This window comes from Cibotium barometz, chromosome 26 (assembly GCF_041138505.1).
Source record: "Cibotium barometz isolate CiBa-2024 chromosome 26, ASM4113850v1, whole genome shotgun sequence".
NCBI lineage: Eukaryota > Viridiplantae > Streptophyta > Polypodiopsida > Cyatheales > Cibotiaceae > Cibotium > Cibotium barometz.
Window position 1 is genome coordinate 10668528 of NC_141071.1, and position 16858 is coordinate 10685385.

Genomic DNA, 16858 nt, shown 5'->3' on the forward strand with positions numbered 1-16858 from the left:
GAAATGGCATTTCTCCACTGCCATGCTCAAGAATCGTTGTTTCCCCTTCCCAGAAAAAAAAAACGTTGTTTCCCCTCAGCCAATGGACACCAAGGTCCTTCATTGCCTATGGGCGAACCCTAGCATTTCCCTTCTCCCAGTGGATTGAGCTTGGAAACTGACAGTGATTTGCAGGATCTCTAACCGGGAAAAAGAGAAACACCGTTTCCCATGACAATAGTATAGACAAATGGAAGTACAAGCACATATAGGGATGGGCACGCCTCTATGATCAATGAACTCACAGCAACAGTATGGAACCTCACAACAGGCAGATGGCTACAGAAGCACCACTGACCCCAAATTAGACATATTATATAAAGTTGGACTAAGCTTGAGCAGGAAGCCATAATATTAAATCTCCAACAAAGGATAATGTGACATCAATTCATGAGCGAAATGTTGCCATATCAATGCATAGACCGCTGTGCCATGAGGGTGTGATACCAAACAAAATCTACAAACCTGATACACGACAGCCATTTCCTTTGCAAATTCATTGTATTGATGAACTTTTTTTGTACCACTATTCAATAAGGCAGCAGCCAAGCAGAGATGATTATGACTCTAGCAAAAAACACTGAACAGTGTAGCACATACCTTCAGAACCGGTGGCTGTCCTTTCAGGCCTGCTGTCAAGTGTTTTTTCTTGATCTCGCAAGTAATTGATCGGGACTTTGTTCCAGGAGGCAATGGAATTTGTACAGTAGCTTCTGATAGCGTTTGTGTCCAAGAGTATTTCTCAAGATCTGCACCATTTCCAGTGTTTGGCTCTGCCAAGAGAAAAATCACAGTAATTTCAGAAATATTAAAACTGATATTTTCTTTGGACGATGAAATCTTGATGAAAAAGTCGAAGAAAGTAATAAGGATAAACCAGACAAAATGATAACTACATGAAACAAAGGACTTATGAGTCATTATCTAGAACACTGTAAAATGTCAAGTGAACAACTTGCCCTAGACCTCTCTTCTTATGAACTAGAGACCTTAAAGATATTATAAGGCTGATTATAGAATACTCTCCGTCAAGATGGGGCCCGCTCGTCAGGGATGTTGCAAGGATAATAACCGGCCTAGAAGCTTTCTAGCTAGCTTGAGCCTTGAACTGCAAGATTCGTCCAATAGCATGCACAGATCTTTAACAATGCCTTGTGTGACAGTTTTCCCTCCTCTTGGACCACACATACCATCGCTCCCATCCCTAAAGCAAATAAAACCCACAGACCCAGCCGTCCACAAGAGGACTGTTGACCACAAGAGCTGGAGCTCCCCACCTGCCCTCCTGAGCCATCGCTTCCCCCCCTTCGCGCTATCCTCCACCCACTGTCCCACCTGCCCTCCTGAGCCATTGCTTCCCCCCCCTCCGCGCTATCCTCCACCACCCACAATCTCCTCACCCTCACCTCCTCCTGCTGCCCCCAGCCTTGTGCTGCCGCCCCCAGCCTGTGCACACACACCTCACCTTCTCCCCCACCCTTGACCCCTGCTGCTGCCCTTTGTCTTCGTACTACCACACCCCCCCCCCAAAAAAAGCCCGGCCCACCTTCTCCATCCTCCTCACGCCCCCCGCCTTGCTGCCTCCCCGTTCACACAAGCCTCTACCTCCTCCTCTCCCGACTGGGAGCCCTTCCCATTTACTGCCTCCTATGCTCATCTCCGCCCCTTTCTGCTGTTTTCCACCTCATTTCCCCCATCACCACCCTCATTCTTGCTTGTCCATGGTCCAGGCAATGGTTACAATGGAGGATGGAGTGACAGTGCCAGACTCAATACTCACGAACAGAAGACCACAGAAAGTGTTCAAGGGTAGGGCATGAAGGGATAGAGGACAAGATGGAACAAATGCCTAGATCTTCATCAGATTTTGAGTGGACCGGGCACGGTTTTCAATGAAAAGGTTGCCAAGAAGGGAAGGATGACAGGTTTGGGAGTCCAACAGAAGACAAAGGGATGATGACAATCATCTAAGAACAGAAGTTGGAATCCCGTCATCAAGTTTAGCCAAGGGGGATCTCATGTGCAAGACATGTGCATGCTCATTCCCAAGGATATTTCCTTGAAGGGCAAGGATAGAGAGCCAGATACGGAAGCTGGTGCTACTAGAGCAGCTTCTTCACATACTTCTGCTAAGAAATGAAGATACAATCATTTTTCTGCCAAATCTCCAACTCAATAAAATAATGAAGAAGGCCAAGATCAGTCATCTCAAATGTCTCTGAAAGCTTGGACTAAACCTGTGTACCAAAACAATAACACAAATATCCCCATCAGAAAGAAGTACATAGAGGATGTTGTCTACATATGCCCTCTCAAATCCAAGAGATAACAAGAAGGCATCAATCTTCTATACCAAGCACGGGGTGTCTGTTTGAGACCATAAAGAGCCTTCTTTAGAAGATATGGGTGTCCTATCCCTGAATCACAAAACCAGGAGGCTGCTCAACATAAACTTCCTCCTCTAAATCTCCATTCAGAAAAGCGGATTTGACATCCAACTGGAACACAAGCCTTCTAAGGTGTGCAACCAGAGCCAAAACAATCCTAATGGTGGTATACCTAGCTGTAGGAGCAAATGTCTCATCAAAGTCTTCGCCTACCTTCTGAGCATATCCTCGAGCAACAAGGTGGGCTTTGTACTTGTCCAAAGTACCATCTGCATGAAACTTGACTTTGAAAATCCATTTCACACCCCAATCATACGACAATGTAAAGGCAGTGGCACCAAAAACCAAGTGTGATTCCTCTCAATAGAGGCCATCTCTACTTCCATGGCTTGCCGCCACTGCAACTGTGAAAGCCTCCTCTGGACTCTCAGCCTCATGGATCTCCTGGAGAGAGCTCATGAGAGCATGATTCGTTGTGTGATGAGATGTGGAAACGCGAGATGAACGGCGAGGTCCAGGGGTGGTGGTAGAGATCTCGTTATGGAGTTGTGCATCAGTGAGACCAAAATCCTTTAAAGAGTTGCTAAACCCACCGAGGTAGGGCAACCTTCCTCTCAAAGCGTGAAGAAGAAGATCCAACCGCAGTAGAGGACTCATCCGATGCTGCTGGGTGCTGCTAGGAGAGGCGATAAAGTAAGCAATGGTGAGGGTGATCCCGGAGTCAAAGCACGACTCGTAGAGGGGCTGGGAGATGCAAAAGCTAGTGCAACAGGAATGGGTGGCTGTAAACAAGCAGTTGGCACCATGGTTGCAACAAGGGGAGCAGGAGGTGGAGAAGAAGAAAGAGCTGGACGTGGAAGAGGTATAAGATCATTAACATATGTTGGGAACAGATCATCCAGAAAGTCAGAAGATGCATCAAGTGGAGTGCCGAACTCGCTCTCATCAAACCGAACATCACGATAAATGATGATGTCATCAACCTCCGGATCCCAAAAGCGATACCCTTTGGATCTCAGACTATAGCCTATGAAGATCATCCTCTTTGCCTTCGGTGCGAGTGTGGTCCTCTTCTGATCTAGGACATGCACATAAGCAACACAATCGAAAACACGTAGATGAGAAACAGAAGGTTTGTATCCTGTAAAAGCCTTCTCCGGAGTCATTCCCTCAACAGCTTTTGTGAGAGCGCGATTAATGAGATAAACTAAGGTAGCCACAACTTCACCCCGGAAAGTAGGAGGGCTTCACCCCAGAAAGTACGAGGGAGAGACCTCCATGATGCAACAAAGCACGAGCCATCTCTTTGATGGTCCGGTTCTTCCGTTCCACAACTCCATTTTGCTGAGAAGTGTAAGGAACTGTAGTTTGTCGGTGAATGCCCTTTGAAGCAAGCAAGTCATCAAGCGGTACAAACTCGCCACCATTATCAGTCTGCAAGAATGAAACTCTACCCCCATAGTGATTTTCCACCATCGCGATCCAAGTCCTGAAACTGGCAAAAGCATCTAACTTGCGAGCCAAAAAACATATCCAGACTTTGCGAGTGACATCATCCACAAGAAGGAGAAAATATCAAGCCCCTCCAAGAGACTCAACCTCCATAGGTCTTGCAAGATCTGCGTGTGTAAGCTCCAGTCTTCGGGTTGCTCGATGAGTGGCCTCCTTTGGAAATGCATCTCGATGATGCTTGCCCATCACGCAAGATTAGCAAATGTGTGAAAGAGACCTGAGCTGAGGTAGTTCGCTGACAACCTGCTGAGAATGAGACTTTTGTACGGCAGCAATGGGTACATGACCGAAGCGAGAATGCCACATAGAAGTATGTGCCTCAAAAACCAAAGTCATCAAGGGGGAGAAAAGTTGATGAATGCGACGGATATGGGAAGAAAAGTTGGTGATCTTGTAGAGACTCCCATCGTGGACTCTATTGGCAACAATCGAGAGTCTTCCTGTGGATCACTTCCATGACCTCATCATCAAAGTACACAACAAGTCCCTTCTGAGAAGCTTTGTACACTAAAAATAGATTTTTGGAAATCTGTGGTACATACAAAACATCATGTAAGGTGGCAGACAAGCCCACAGAAACATTACCAACATCGGTGACAGCAAGCGAGTAGTTATCGCCACCAATACAAAATGAAGAAGAGAGAGTTTGGTAGTCCTCCAGGATATGTGTCATGTGCATGAAGATGCCATGGACATTCTCAGAGACTCTCCGGCAAAGGTAACCAAAAAAAGACCATTAGAGCTAGGGATTTGGAGCACAAGATACAGAAGTGGACAATGTGGACTTGGAGCAAGGCCTGGAGGGCATGAAGAGCATGTCCTGTCAGTGCGTTAGAAGAGACGAAGGCTGTCGGCTGCTCACAAAGGTGGTCGGCTGAACCAGAGGACAGGGCAGCTGCTGCAAGCGCATCATAACAAGGGAAGAGATCCAATCGGGCAGCACTGAAGAGCATTTAATGCATATTTGACTGGCCGACTGTTGAGCACTGAAGAGCATTTAATGCATATTTGACTGGCCGACCAACAGTCGGCCAGTATACCAAGTGTCCAAGAACCCTATAAATAGCAAAGTGTGCTCATAGTTTGATTCATTCATTCCTTTATGGGGTGGATCATTAGGGTCCAAGTAGGGACTAGACTTTTGGGTGCTTATCACCTTTTCTTCAAGGCAGCCTAGGGCTGTGGACTGAGTACCTTTTTGTAATATGCAAAAGCTTCGGAGAGGAATCGGTGACTTCAATACTCAGAAATCAGCACTCTTTTCGCGACGGATATTAACGCACACACTGAAAGGAGAAGTGCAGAAAATAGAGAGAGAGAGAGATGGAGAGGACACAGTATTGGGTCCCAATTACCCTCTGTAGGGCCCCCACCACGGATGGTGTATTTGCTTTATTAGAATGATGAGAAATTTGAAAGAAAATACAGCAATCTTGGACCTTTTCTTGGCTGGGAATACCCTACCCTTGACCTGAATCCTTCACCTCTTTGCTTAGCACCCTCTTGGCTTTGTCTAGCCTCTTATGCTTGAGCTCTTGGTGGAGAATGAGATAAATGAATGGGAACATGGGCTCTCCCTTTTATACTAGCCCAACTACAGCAGTCGGCCAGTACTACAACAGTCGGCCAGTACTATTGCAGGCGGCCAGCAATAAATTCTCCCACGATTGGAAATTCAGCATAAAATGCTGAAAATGCTGCGTTTTTTTCCTAAAAGGCTGGGCATGATGCGCTTGCTTCCAGAGGGCTGGGCACAGCCTTTGCCCACATTCCAAGGGTTGGGCAGCCTGTATGGGCTCCCCCATACCTGCCCTACAGCCATGCAAAGGCTGTAAACTCTTGGAATCTACCTTTTGCTTGCCCTAGGGCTGTCCTACAGCCCCTTCATGGCTGGTGGGTTCAGCCTGGGCCTTCCTGGCCCTCATGGGGGTGGTTCCACACCATTCCCATGCCCACACTAAGATCTTGGGTAGCCCTATGGGCTGGCCCCTTGTTCTAAACACTAACTACTCAGTGATCTGGCATCCGGTACCATACCAGATACACAGAATCACTGACATCATTCTAGAGGGAGACTCACAGCGCGGACTGGCACTATTTCATGTGCAGGACAGTGCACACCTGACCTTGGACTCATGTGCAGGACAATGCACACCTGACCTCGGATGACTAAGATGGATCCCTGGCTGACTCGTCCCGGACTGGGCTCACATGGGACCAGTTCACCATCCCAGGTCTTGCACCTTCTGTACAGAAATGTCGACGTGGCATCCAAGTGTGGGATGCACGTGACAATATGGGTCTAATTGGTCCTATGGACAAAAGCACCACTATCACCAAACCATTCCACCACTTCAGATGTCACTGACTTCTTCTAGAGAAGTCACATCTACGATCACGAGGAGTGAATCCTGTGAAGAAGTGGATGAATCTGTGACTGCCATGTATGCAACTTTGGCAGATCCCTCCTCTGAAACTTTGTCTTTTCCCTTATCTTTGGTGTTGTCCTTGTCAGATGCTTTAGAAGCATCTTGGGCTTTACACTTGGCTTTGGTTACTCGAGAGTCCTCACGACGAGCAAAGCATCGAGCCTCAATATGACCTATCCTGCCACAATAATCACATTCATTGCTTGTCCTTGCACTTCTTTGAACCCTGTTTACCCTTGCCTTTGCCTTTGTTTTTGTTGTTGTTGTTGTTGTTGTTGTTGTTGGAGTTCCCTCTTCCGCCTTTGCCTTTGCCCTTGTCAGAGGCAACAAAAGCAAACTCCGACTTGCCTTCTCTACGAAGCATGCACTTGTCGTGGAGATAACTCATGACTTCCTCAAAAGGGGAGAGAGGATCATGGAAATAATTTTATCCCTAAAAGAATCAAAGGAAGCAAGCAATTTACAAAAAAGTTTATGGATGGGATTGTTGATGGTGCTCCCGTACTCCTCAAGCTACAGCTTGATACAGGTGAACTCTCCAATCTTTTCAATCAAGTTATCTGACTCATTGATTGTAAGCTTCTCCAAATCTGACTGGCAATCTTCACTGTCGCAACTCTCTCATACCTCCTCTGGATCTCCGTCCACATCTGATGAGCATTACTCCGGATAGAGACAAACTATGCCTATATAGATGGAGTCATGCAATGGATGATGATAAGACGAGCCCGAGCATCCAATATGCTTCTCAAAGCAGGGTCCTTCAAGTGAGGTATGGAGATAGCCATCCACACACCAACTTCTTCCAACAATAACTGAGTGTAGAAAGACCATGTATGATAGTTGGTTATTATAAGCTTCATGGAGTCACTGACTTGGGCAAATGTAGGATGGTATATGGGTAGGGGTGGGAGCAAGACCTGGATGAGAGAAACTTAAAGAAGAAAGATTGGGAAGAGGAACCACATGTGGAGCGGGAGCAGGGGATCCACGCTGTGATGGTGCTGGAGTATCAACAGAAGAAGGAGCAACATTAGAGAAATCTCCTGAAGCCATGTCCTCTAACAAGAAACCTTCTCTGAAGCAAGAGGGCTGTTAAAAAAACAGCAAATAGCTTCAAGCTGTGAGAAAAGAAAAATAGAGAAAGTTAATCTCTCAAGAACCTGTCCTCAGCACCTAGAAGTGAGCTTTAGCCTCCAACAGCAAAACGCAGCAGTACAGATGCAGAAAACGGAGCACAATAATGAAGCCTCTGCTCCAATCAGAAAAACGCAACAGTTTCTTACCTGTAGATCAGCATTTGGTTCTGATACCATGAAAGCACGAAGGAAGCCCATAGGTGCTTACAAGCATAAGAGACTATTGCAACTACCAATGACCTCCAGCAGATATGCAAGAATGAGATGAAAACTAACAGGAAGGGTGTGTGCCCTCATATACCCCTCCTATGAGAAGGTCGGCCAGCTGTAGCAAGCCGACAGCTAGTATGTAGCATAAAAATGCTATAAAATGCCTCAAAAACGGTAGAAAATGCCTAAATAATATTTGTTAACTATGCCAATGCAAGGTCTCATAAAATGACCAGTACAAACATGAAAAGGTACATGTACACCCTCTCGAGATGATATATATTCCAACAGTCTCCTCGAGAACCGCGAGAACTAGAACGAGCCCCTCCCCCTCTAGATGTTCAACTACCATGATAGACACCACTATGGAATCGCTCATCGCATCCTCCTCCGCAATGGATTTGGAGAGAAAAATCTAAAGTTCACTTGATGACTCCTCTTTGAGATCAGATACTGGAATGGACTATGCGATGGGTTGTTCTCTATTTGTCTACATCACCTCCAAGCCTAACAGTGTCTACTCCATGGGCTCATCCTCCATAATCTTCTCCTTTTGGGGACTCTGTCATCGATACCACTTCCTCTTGAAAGCTTTCTGGCATCCTTGGACACTCCCTCTTGTTCAACTTCATCTATGGATGGACTTACCACTGAATGTGTTGCCTTTCTTACTTGGATCTCTTGTTAGCAACCTGCTAACTTGTTCTCCAACATCTCGATAATCTCCTTATTCCCCTCTATCTCATGTGATGCCATGATGCTCTTGTACAGATAGCGGTTGATGGACCGTCCTTTCTCCCGGTAAACCAAAGACCTCTCTGACATCTCCCAAAACTCCATGTTCTGTTGATGCCGAATATGTACTTGAAGGAAAAAAACACACCTTTGTGGTCAAGGACTATGCGAAGGTTTCATCCTTACGCAATGGAGGAAAGGTGGGTGTAGCCAATTGGCTCAGGCAAGAAAGCCACGTATATCCAGAAGTATAAAACACTGCCCTATCTGCCCCCTCTGTGTAAGAATTGACTCGCCTCTAGCACCTCCTTGGGGGCACCCTTCCGCCAAATCTAGACGCTTATTGTGTGTTGTTTTATAGCCTGCATAGGTTGCATTTTGTCTAAATCTGGCCACCCTTGTAATCTCCCACATTTGGCCTTTGAGTGCCCACAACCGTACCCCCCTGATGCACCTTCTTCCACTCTTGTTTAGCTGCATTTGAAGCATCAGAACGCCGCCTTTCTTACTTGCTTTTTCCACCTTCTACTTGGTGCATTTGGACCTCTTTCTTGCCTTATAGCTAAACACCCCTTGCACACACAAGGGCTAGCTGGTACAAAATTCGCAAAGCACAACCTCCATGAAAAAAACACAAACCTGAGTGAAAACGTGGATGTGATGGGGTTCTTCGCGATGGATCTCCACACCCTTATGAAAGAAAGAAATTGCAGACTTTCAATTGCCAAACCCGATGCTATGATACTAATGTATCATGGGTGTTGCGGAAGCATGTTTATAAATTGATTGATTGCAATGAGCACCTACTCAGAGACTTTAACCAATACACAATAGAGAAAGATGACCTAATCTATCATGTATTACTAACATGAAATATGTACAATGCTAAATAGAGATACTCATTGGTAGCATACTCCTAAGCTCTCAACACCTCAATGAAGATCAGTGAAAGAATATGGCTAAAGCCTAGACTCCTATTTATAGTGTCTAATGTTGGTGAGTTGGCTACCAAATCTACCAAACGTAAGAATAATGTCCAACTAGGTGTGTTCACACAATAACCCAATAACTATGTCCACATTGGGCTACTCATTGGGCGACGAGACAATATTACCAAGATTTGGCACAATAGCCCTTACAAACACACAAATCCGACCACATACTCGACCTTTAAGTTGGCCACTAGGTAGAAGCATGTCCACGTCACACTCGAGAGTGTGCACGTGACAAGTGGTATCAAAGCGTCTAGGTCAATCCTAGGTAGCATTTGTACATGCAACAGATTTAGGATTTGTGTTTTTGTATTTTTGCATCCACAATCATTTTTGCACATGAATGTTAGAGTTCTATGCATAGGTCTTGCATGTATGCAATAGTTTACATGTAGTTAGGGCGAGTCTAGATCGCCAGAATCTTCTTCAAGATACTTCAACCACACAAACACCAACGGAGAGCCTTAGAGACATGATAGAGAGGTATCTTCAAGGGTGGGACATCCAGTAAGAGCAATACCATCATGAACACCTAGCTAAAATTAGCTCAATACCTTGGGCAATACGGAGAAAAAAACAAACTAGTACAAATCGCAACTAGAAGAACATACAACAAGGTTTCAAGAAGAGCAACAGAACACCCAAACCACCAAGATGGTGGCAGAGAGCGTGATGCAAGGACCAAAGTGGAGTCACCTAGAGTTGAGGGGCAACCCAATACAAAAGCGTCGATTCAAGTGAAAAAACTTCCAAGGCAAGAGGAGCTTCTACCTATTGCAGACGAGGAGATTCAAAAATATAATTCATTGCTTGAGTTGCCAACACCCAAACCCGAAGCAAAGAGTCACAAAAGAAGCTATGAATCCGCAAGACCGAGTAGCCCTCACTTGCATTAGAGCATGCACAAGTGGAGGACAACCAATAACCTTTTGTATGCACCAATAGATAGATATGCATAAGTGAGATCTAAGTCAAGATGCAAGATCATCAATTGTAAATATAGCATGTTCATTGTTTTGCAATAGACAACAAATTCGGGTTTCATCTATTGTTTTCACTGTGTAAGCAAGATATATCAGATTACCACTAATCTCTCATGTGCTTAGCATTAATCTATGTCTAAGACTTCCATTGCATCCCTCGTTTTTGACAAAATATTGGCTAGTTGATACTTTGGTTCGCAAGGCAATGATGTATGAAGCTTCTTTCTAAAGGCTAACTTTAGAATGGAGAACTCGAGGAGAGAGGAGAGATTGCAGGTTACGATGCTTTCAAGCATGACCAAGAGTAAGCCCTTAGTGTCACATGCTATTATTTTGGTCTTGTTCGGATCAACCCCCTTGCTCATCAATGCCATGTTTCAAACCATCACATGCATACATCATCACGTCTACACAATGCATAGAGATAGCTTCTTGTAGTTGGCATGGGAATTCTCCTCTACACAATTGACACATGAGGATAATAGCAATTCTTGATATGCACATACTACCAGTTGGTTTGAGTTACATGGCCTTCGAATGGATCACCTCCCTCTCTTTTGAGTTTAGGTTGAATCCCTCTCTTGATCTCTCACAACAAGACATCGACTGCATCATCCGCCTACATTTGATGTAAGCCCAACAGAGCCTGCCATGATAGACTCAACCACGTGTGTAAGAGATAAAGATATAAAGAGAGAGGGGAGAGAGAAAAGGGAATGGGGATCTTGCACAATACACCACATTGAGCGGAAAACAAGCTCCGCTTCCTTTTAGGCATTTATTCAGGAACAATCCACAGGCACGCTAGCCAAGTTCAATACAATCAATGAATACAAAACAAATAGATATGCCAATGTAGGATATCCAAGTCAATATCGATGTCAAGACACAAGAACTCTGATGCCGAGCACACCACGAGGATGACCCACAAGAATCTCTCACTGGGCTAGTACCAGATTTAACACCCTAGATCCAATGCAAGTCCAAGTCCAAGTCCAAGTCCAAGTCCGAATCCAAGTCCGAATCCAAGTCCAAGTCCAAGTCCAAGTCCAAATCCAAATCCAAGTCCAGGCTCCATGTCTAAGCTCTATGTTCCATGTCCAAGCTCCATATCCAAGTTCCATGTTCATGTCCAAGCTCCATGTCCAAGCTCTATGTTCCAATTCCATGTTCATGTCCAAGCTCCATGTCCAAGAATCACTCGCTCATCCCATGAGTCCAAGTCCAAATCCGAATCCAAGTCCAAATCCAAATGCAAATCCAAGTCCAAGTCCAAGTGCAAGTCCAAGTCCAAACCCAAGTCCAAGAACTCTATGTTCCATGTCCAAGCTCTATATCCAAGTTCCATGTTCAAGTCCAAGCTCCGTGTCCAAGTTCCATGTCCAAGCTCTATGTTCCAATTCCATGTTCATGTCCAAGCTCCATGTCCAAGAATCACTCGCTCATCCCATGAGTTATTCCATGGCTCCTTAAGCCTTGTTGATGAAGAAAACCATGGAAAAGCTCTTTCTGGCAAGAAAGTTGATATAAATCGTATCTTAATGATTTTTGGGCGTTAAAAACCTCCAAAAAGCAATTTTAAGATTTCTGAAATTTATGTCCGTATAGTTTCGTACATGTCCGTACGCTCCATACACGCATCCGTATCACCCATGCATATGCCCATACAAGTCTAGGGTTGACCGTACATCCAAAAAGCAAGTTGGAGGTGTTAATGGCGAAGAAGAAGCTCTCCATGTCACATGATCATAATGATCCCCACACACTCCACGATCTTCTTCATGATGCTACAAGAAAGGTTCAAGTCTTTTTATACTTAAAGAGAGCTCTGCTTTTTGCCAAAAGCTTATCCAAGCTTATGCTTTTGCCTTTTTCCCTTTGCTTTTCACTTTATAATAAAATATTACTCACTTTTGTCAAAGTTCTTTAACTTTGCTTTTCTAACTTCAGAGCCTTGCTTTTTGACCTTGGAGCTGCTTTTAGCTTTTTGGTCTAGCTCAGTGTCCTTTCTCCAAATTCCAATGGTACCCTCAGCTCTTGGTCAACACAATTTGACTTTTTACTTTTCTCTACTTTTTGACCAAGGCTAGTGCTTTTCCATATGAAAACTTCATGGTCCTTGTTCCCATGCTTTTATCTACATGTCTAGTGTCGAGCATGGATTCCATCTTGTGAAAAGAGCTAGGAGGGCCAAATAGTTACATTTGACCTGGCTTCACATAGACAAGACATAAGTTACATTTGACCTGGCTTCACATAGACAAGACATAAGCATCCTCAACTAAGCTCATCCTTGAGCTTCAATTATGCACAAAGCATTTCATGAGGGTCACTAGGGATGGATTCATTGAGAGGGCCAACTATCTCCATGGCATAAAAACATGTCCCACACCATGAGGATTGGCAATGTGAGTGTGTCATCACATCCATAGTAAGTCAAGGGGTGGTTTGAAACGCATTTCCTTAACATAAAATCAAGCCACCAAAGTTTCCCACAAGTTTCCTAACTACAAGTTTTTTCATGTAAAATAATTCAAATATATAATGTTAAAATAAGTAAAAAGATCAATGAATCAAAAAAAAAAGACCAGCTTACATGTAACATAGTACACAATGACACACTTGTCACTAGAATATAACAATTCCATGTTGATACTAAAGAAGAGCTGAAAACAGAAACATAGAAACGCTTATCGAAAAGTGTGCGCACATTTCATTCATTGAAATTTAAGACAAAGATATTATTTTAAAAATTTGAAAGAAACGTGTTTCCTATGAAGGAAACGTTTCTGAACCGTTTCTAAGTTTCTTTCATGTGTTTCATTGCTACTATGGTCACAGCACCTTCGCATTGAAACAAAAAGAGCGGAGGGCATCACGGAACCAACAAGGGCACGGAGTCAAAAACTACATGATTAGATGCCCAGTTTACTCAAGATACGAGGATGCTTCCAATGTCTCTTGAAGGAGGATTCAAGCCTTTGTCACAAGTAATCCATTATAGAGATCAAAGATGTCTAGGATTATACTTACTAGAACTTAGTCATCACAAAGGCAGACTACTATGGCCACAATCAAAGAAAGCCAAGACCACAAAAGCATCCACCACAATCCTCCAAAGTAGACAAAACCAAAGACTCTGCACACCCAAGGTAGAGAAGATACTAGAGCTCGTCATCATCGGAAGGGCTAGCTTGGAGCACAAGAGAACTTGCACAATCCTTGTGCAAATCCAATCGACCCGCCCTTTGAGATCATGCCCATCCTCTCAATAGCTCTAGATCCACGATGTCCGATATACTCCAATGCCGCGTGCACCCCCCCCCCCCCCCCCCGGGAATAAAGAATGCCTCCATATATGATGTCATTGAAGAGGATGACACACATGATAAGCCCCACTGGTTTCACTTGCCCTCATTACGGGCTCAGAAACTATTTCCTATGGCTCATTTCCATGCTTATGTTTCAATGTTTAGTCTGACACTAGCATTAATAATCTCTCTCTCTCTCTCTCTCTCTCTCTCTCTCTCTCTCTCTCTCTCTCTCTCTCATAAAAGTACGGGCAGGCTAAGTGGGGGGAGATGGCTACATAGTCAGGTAGGAAGGGCACCCATGCTTATGTAATAGTGTGGTAGTGCACACACGCGGTCGCGCATAAATAAACATGTTTGTATACACATATGCGTGTGTGCACGTTTGTATATTTCACATACAGGATTACTAAATTAGCTTGAACAGCAAGATAGGTGCAAAAGCAACTATTAAAGAAATTAATAAGTGATATCTCTACGAGGCGATCACATGATATCAATCTTTTCTCTGATAAAGGGCTACATCGTGAAGACATTGAACGAAGAATATTTGAACCTAAAACCTCTATCTTTTTGCGATGAAAGAATACCCCTAAGTCCGCACTTAAACCTCCAATTTTTCACTAACACAAAGTCCTCAGAAAAATAAACGTCCCCATCCCTGAATCCAAAACCCTAGTGCATTTTTGTGACTTACTGAGGCCTTTTGCATCGTCTTCGCCGCCGTCTTCTTCTTTGGTCTCTTCTGTCATTGGTGGAACCTCTACTTTCGGTTGTTCTGTTGCCTGGGAGGAAGCAACAGAACCTACTGTATTTTCCGTCTTTACCTGTTCCATTTTGGCCTCTGGAACCTTGCTGGGGGCTTCATCTGCAATTTTCTTCTCCTCCTTGTCCTTGTTCTTCTTGGCTTCTTCTTTAACCTGGGCCTCTACCTGCTGCGAAAGGGCTGTTTTGGCAGCGGCGAAGATCTGCGCGACGCGCGACTCTAGCGCATTGTCGCGGACAAGGGCGTCGGAGCGGCGCAGAAGAAACTCTGCTAGGGTTTCGAGCAGGCTGAAGGGCTGGTTGCCGTGCTGCTGCAGAAGGCGATCTAGGGGCTCATCGAAGGGGCCCTTGACGGGGGAGGCAGGAGGGGGATCATCCAAGCGTGGCTTCTTGCTGGTGTCCGGTTCTTCTTCGTATTCGGAGATGATCGCCATGGCGGAAGAAGAGTAAGCAGCGATACAAACCGATCAAACAGAAATCTGCGCTTTGCCTTCACTACCAAGAAAACCTAGACGCACGCATTTATAGAGGTAATATCTTAGGGGTTCAAAAATTTGTGAGGATTTAAAAACCCCCAAAAAAAGAACGGCTGATTTCTTTGGGGGGACTTCTTAAAATTTTTGGTCATGGGAGACAGAGCGTTCGTGTACAAACTGCTCTAACTAGGGGCTCTCCTACCTCGGTGGCTCCAACCAAACTGAACCTCTTAGTCACATTCTCTCTTTGCACAGTTCATCGTGGGGGAGGCTGAAAGGCGCTCCCCCTGTTTGATAATGCCGACAACGAGCCGTCAGAAAGCAAGATGGGGGACGTAGATATGCCTCGGATTCTGAAACCTGGCTCCACAGGCACAGCGTCAATGCCACCCCTGCCAATTATGGTGGACAAGACCACTGACGTGCAAGAGCCGGCATGGCACGTGGGGCGGACGCACCCTGTTTCTCCGCAAAACTATCTATTTCAAACGCCTGCTTTTCTGGAGGAAACACATTTCAATCTGCAATCCTCCCCTGTCCTTGTCCAGCCCCCCTTCACTAATCACCATGCCTCCATCTCCTTCACTAAGGAGATGGAGGCATCCTGCCCTACGACTCCCTACCGGGAGCGCAAATTAATCCAGTCTTCATCCAGGGCGAAAGGGCAAAGGCAAAACCATTCTCTGAGGAACGACCTTGCGAAACCCTCGACTCACTCCAGCAAGAGGCACATGCCTTCAACGAAATGCAGCATGTACATGGAAGAGAAGGAATTTGGAAGACTCCTTATGCTTCTTCACAAGGTCAAGGAACTCGGACAGGACTACAGACTGGGCTTAATGGTGGTGTAGAAGGAGACGGCCTTCTACATCTTGAGCAAGAAGATAATAGAGGCCCAAAAGGTAAACTCTCTGTCTTTTTGCCCATGGATTTGGTGCAAGATTGGATGTTTGTTTACCAGTTCCGAGCTTTGATTGGACTGTGTCATGGCCCTCGACCCCCGACTAATGTTCGAAGAGGATGGATTAAGGCTAATGGCCACAGGACGTAGAAGTAGAACATATATAGCTTTTGCCTAACAACTACTTATGCTTTCTATTTAAAGAAGCTGGTATGACCCTTAACATCCTAGGAGGAGCAGGCCAATGGATGATTAGGAACTCTCCCTTAACCTTGTTTCGCTGGTAGCCTGATTTTTCCCCAAACGGGCCTAAACCCTCAAAGTTTCCTATATGGGTACAACTCCCAAACCTGCCCCTCCATCTTCGCCCTTTGCTCAAATATATTGTGGAGCCTTTAGGTAGATTGCTTGGATAGAGACCGTCCACATACATGAATCCTAGGTGGCACCCTCATGCTTTGGTAGAAGTAGACTTGAGTCCAGAGCTTCCTAATGAAATAACCATTAATTTTGACCATAACAATAGTCTCACCCAGCTTGTCCTTTACAAAATTCTGTCGAATGCCTACTACAAGATGGGCCATTATGTAAGGAACTGTCCTCTAAAGAATCCTCCTCCTTCCCAAGAAAATCTGGGCTCCCAACCATCTGATTCAGCACCAAAAGAACAAGATGAATTTCAACCAGTAATGAGGCGAGGTAAAAGTTTTAGACATAACTCTAGCAGGCCTCCAACCCAAGGAAGGAATCATAATTTATGACCCAACACAACAAGATGATGAAGAGAGTAAATCCTCTAATGAGGATGAAGTTGTCCAAGATTCTCATATCAATATTGCAAAAAGATTAGAAAAGGAGATTAACCAAATGGACTTCTGTGAATAATCTCTGACTAATGTCCTGACCCCAGAGGAAGAGAAACTTCCTAGCCTTGAACACAAAGAGAAAGGCATCCCTATTCAAGATGATGATCTCCCCC

The 16858-nt window shown here is 44.9% G+C and overlaps 1 protein-coding gene across 1 annotated transcript in view; it reads right to left on the reverse strand.

The window, feature by feature from the left end:
• BOB1 (HSP20-like chaperones superfamily protein) overlaps positions 1-15037 on the reverse strand; it is a 280817-nt gene extending 265780 nt beyond the window's left edge. The window contains exons 1-2 of the mRNA XM_086820239.1: positions 14435-15037; positions 640-812 (exon numbers count right to left, since the gene is read on the reverse strand). Coding sequence (XP_086676365.1) covers positions 640-812; positions 14435-14936 — 675 coding nt within the window. The 5' untranslated portion in view covers positions 14937-15037. The remainder of the gene's footprint in view (positions 1-639; positions 813-14434) is intronic.
• Between the last annotated feature and the right edge of the window lie 1821 nt (positions 15038-16858).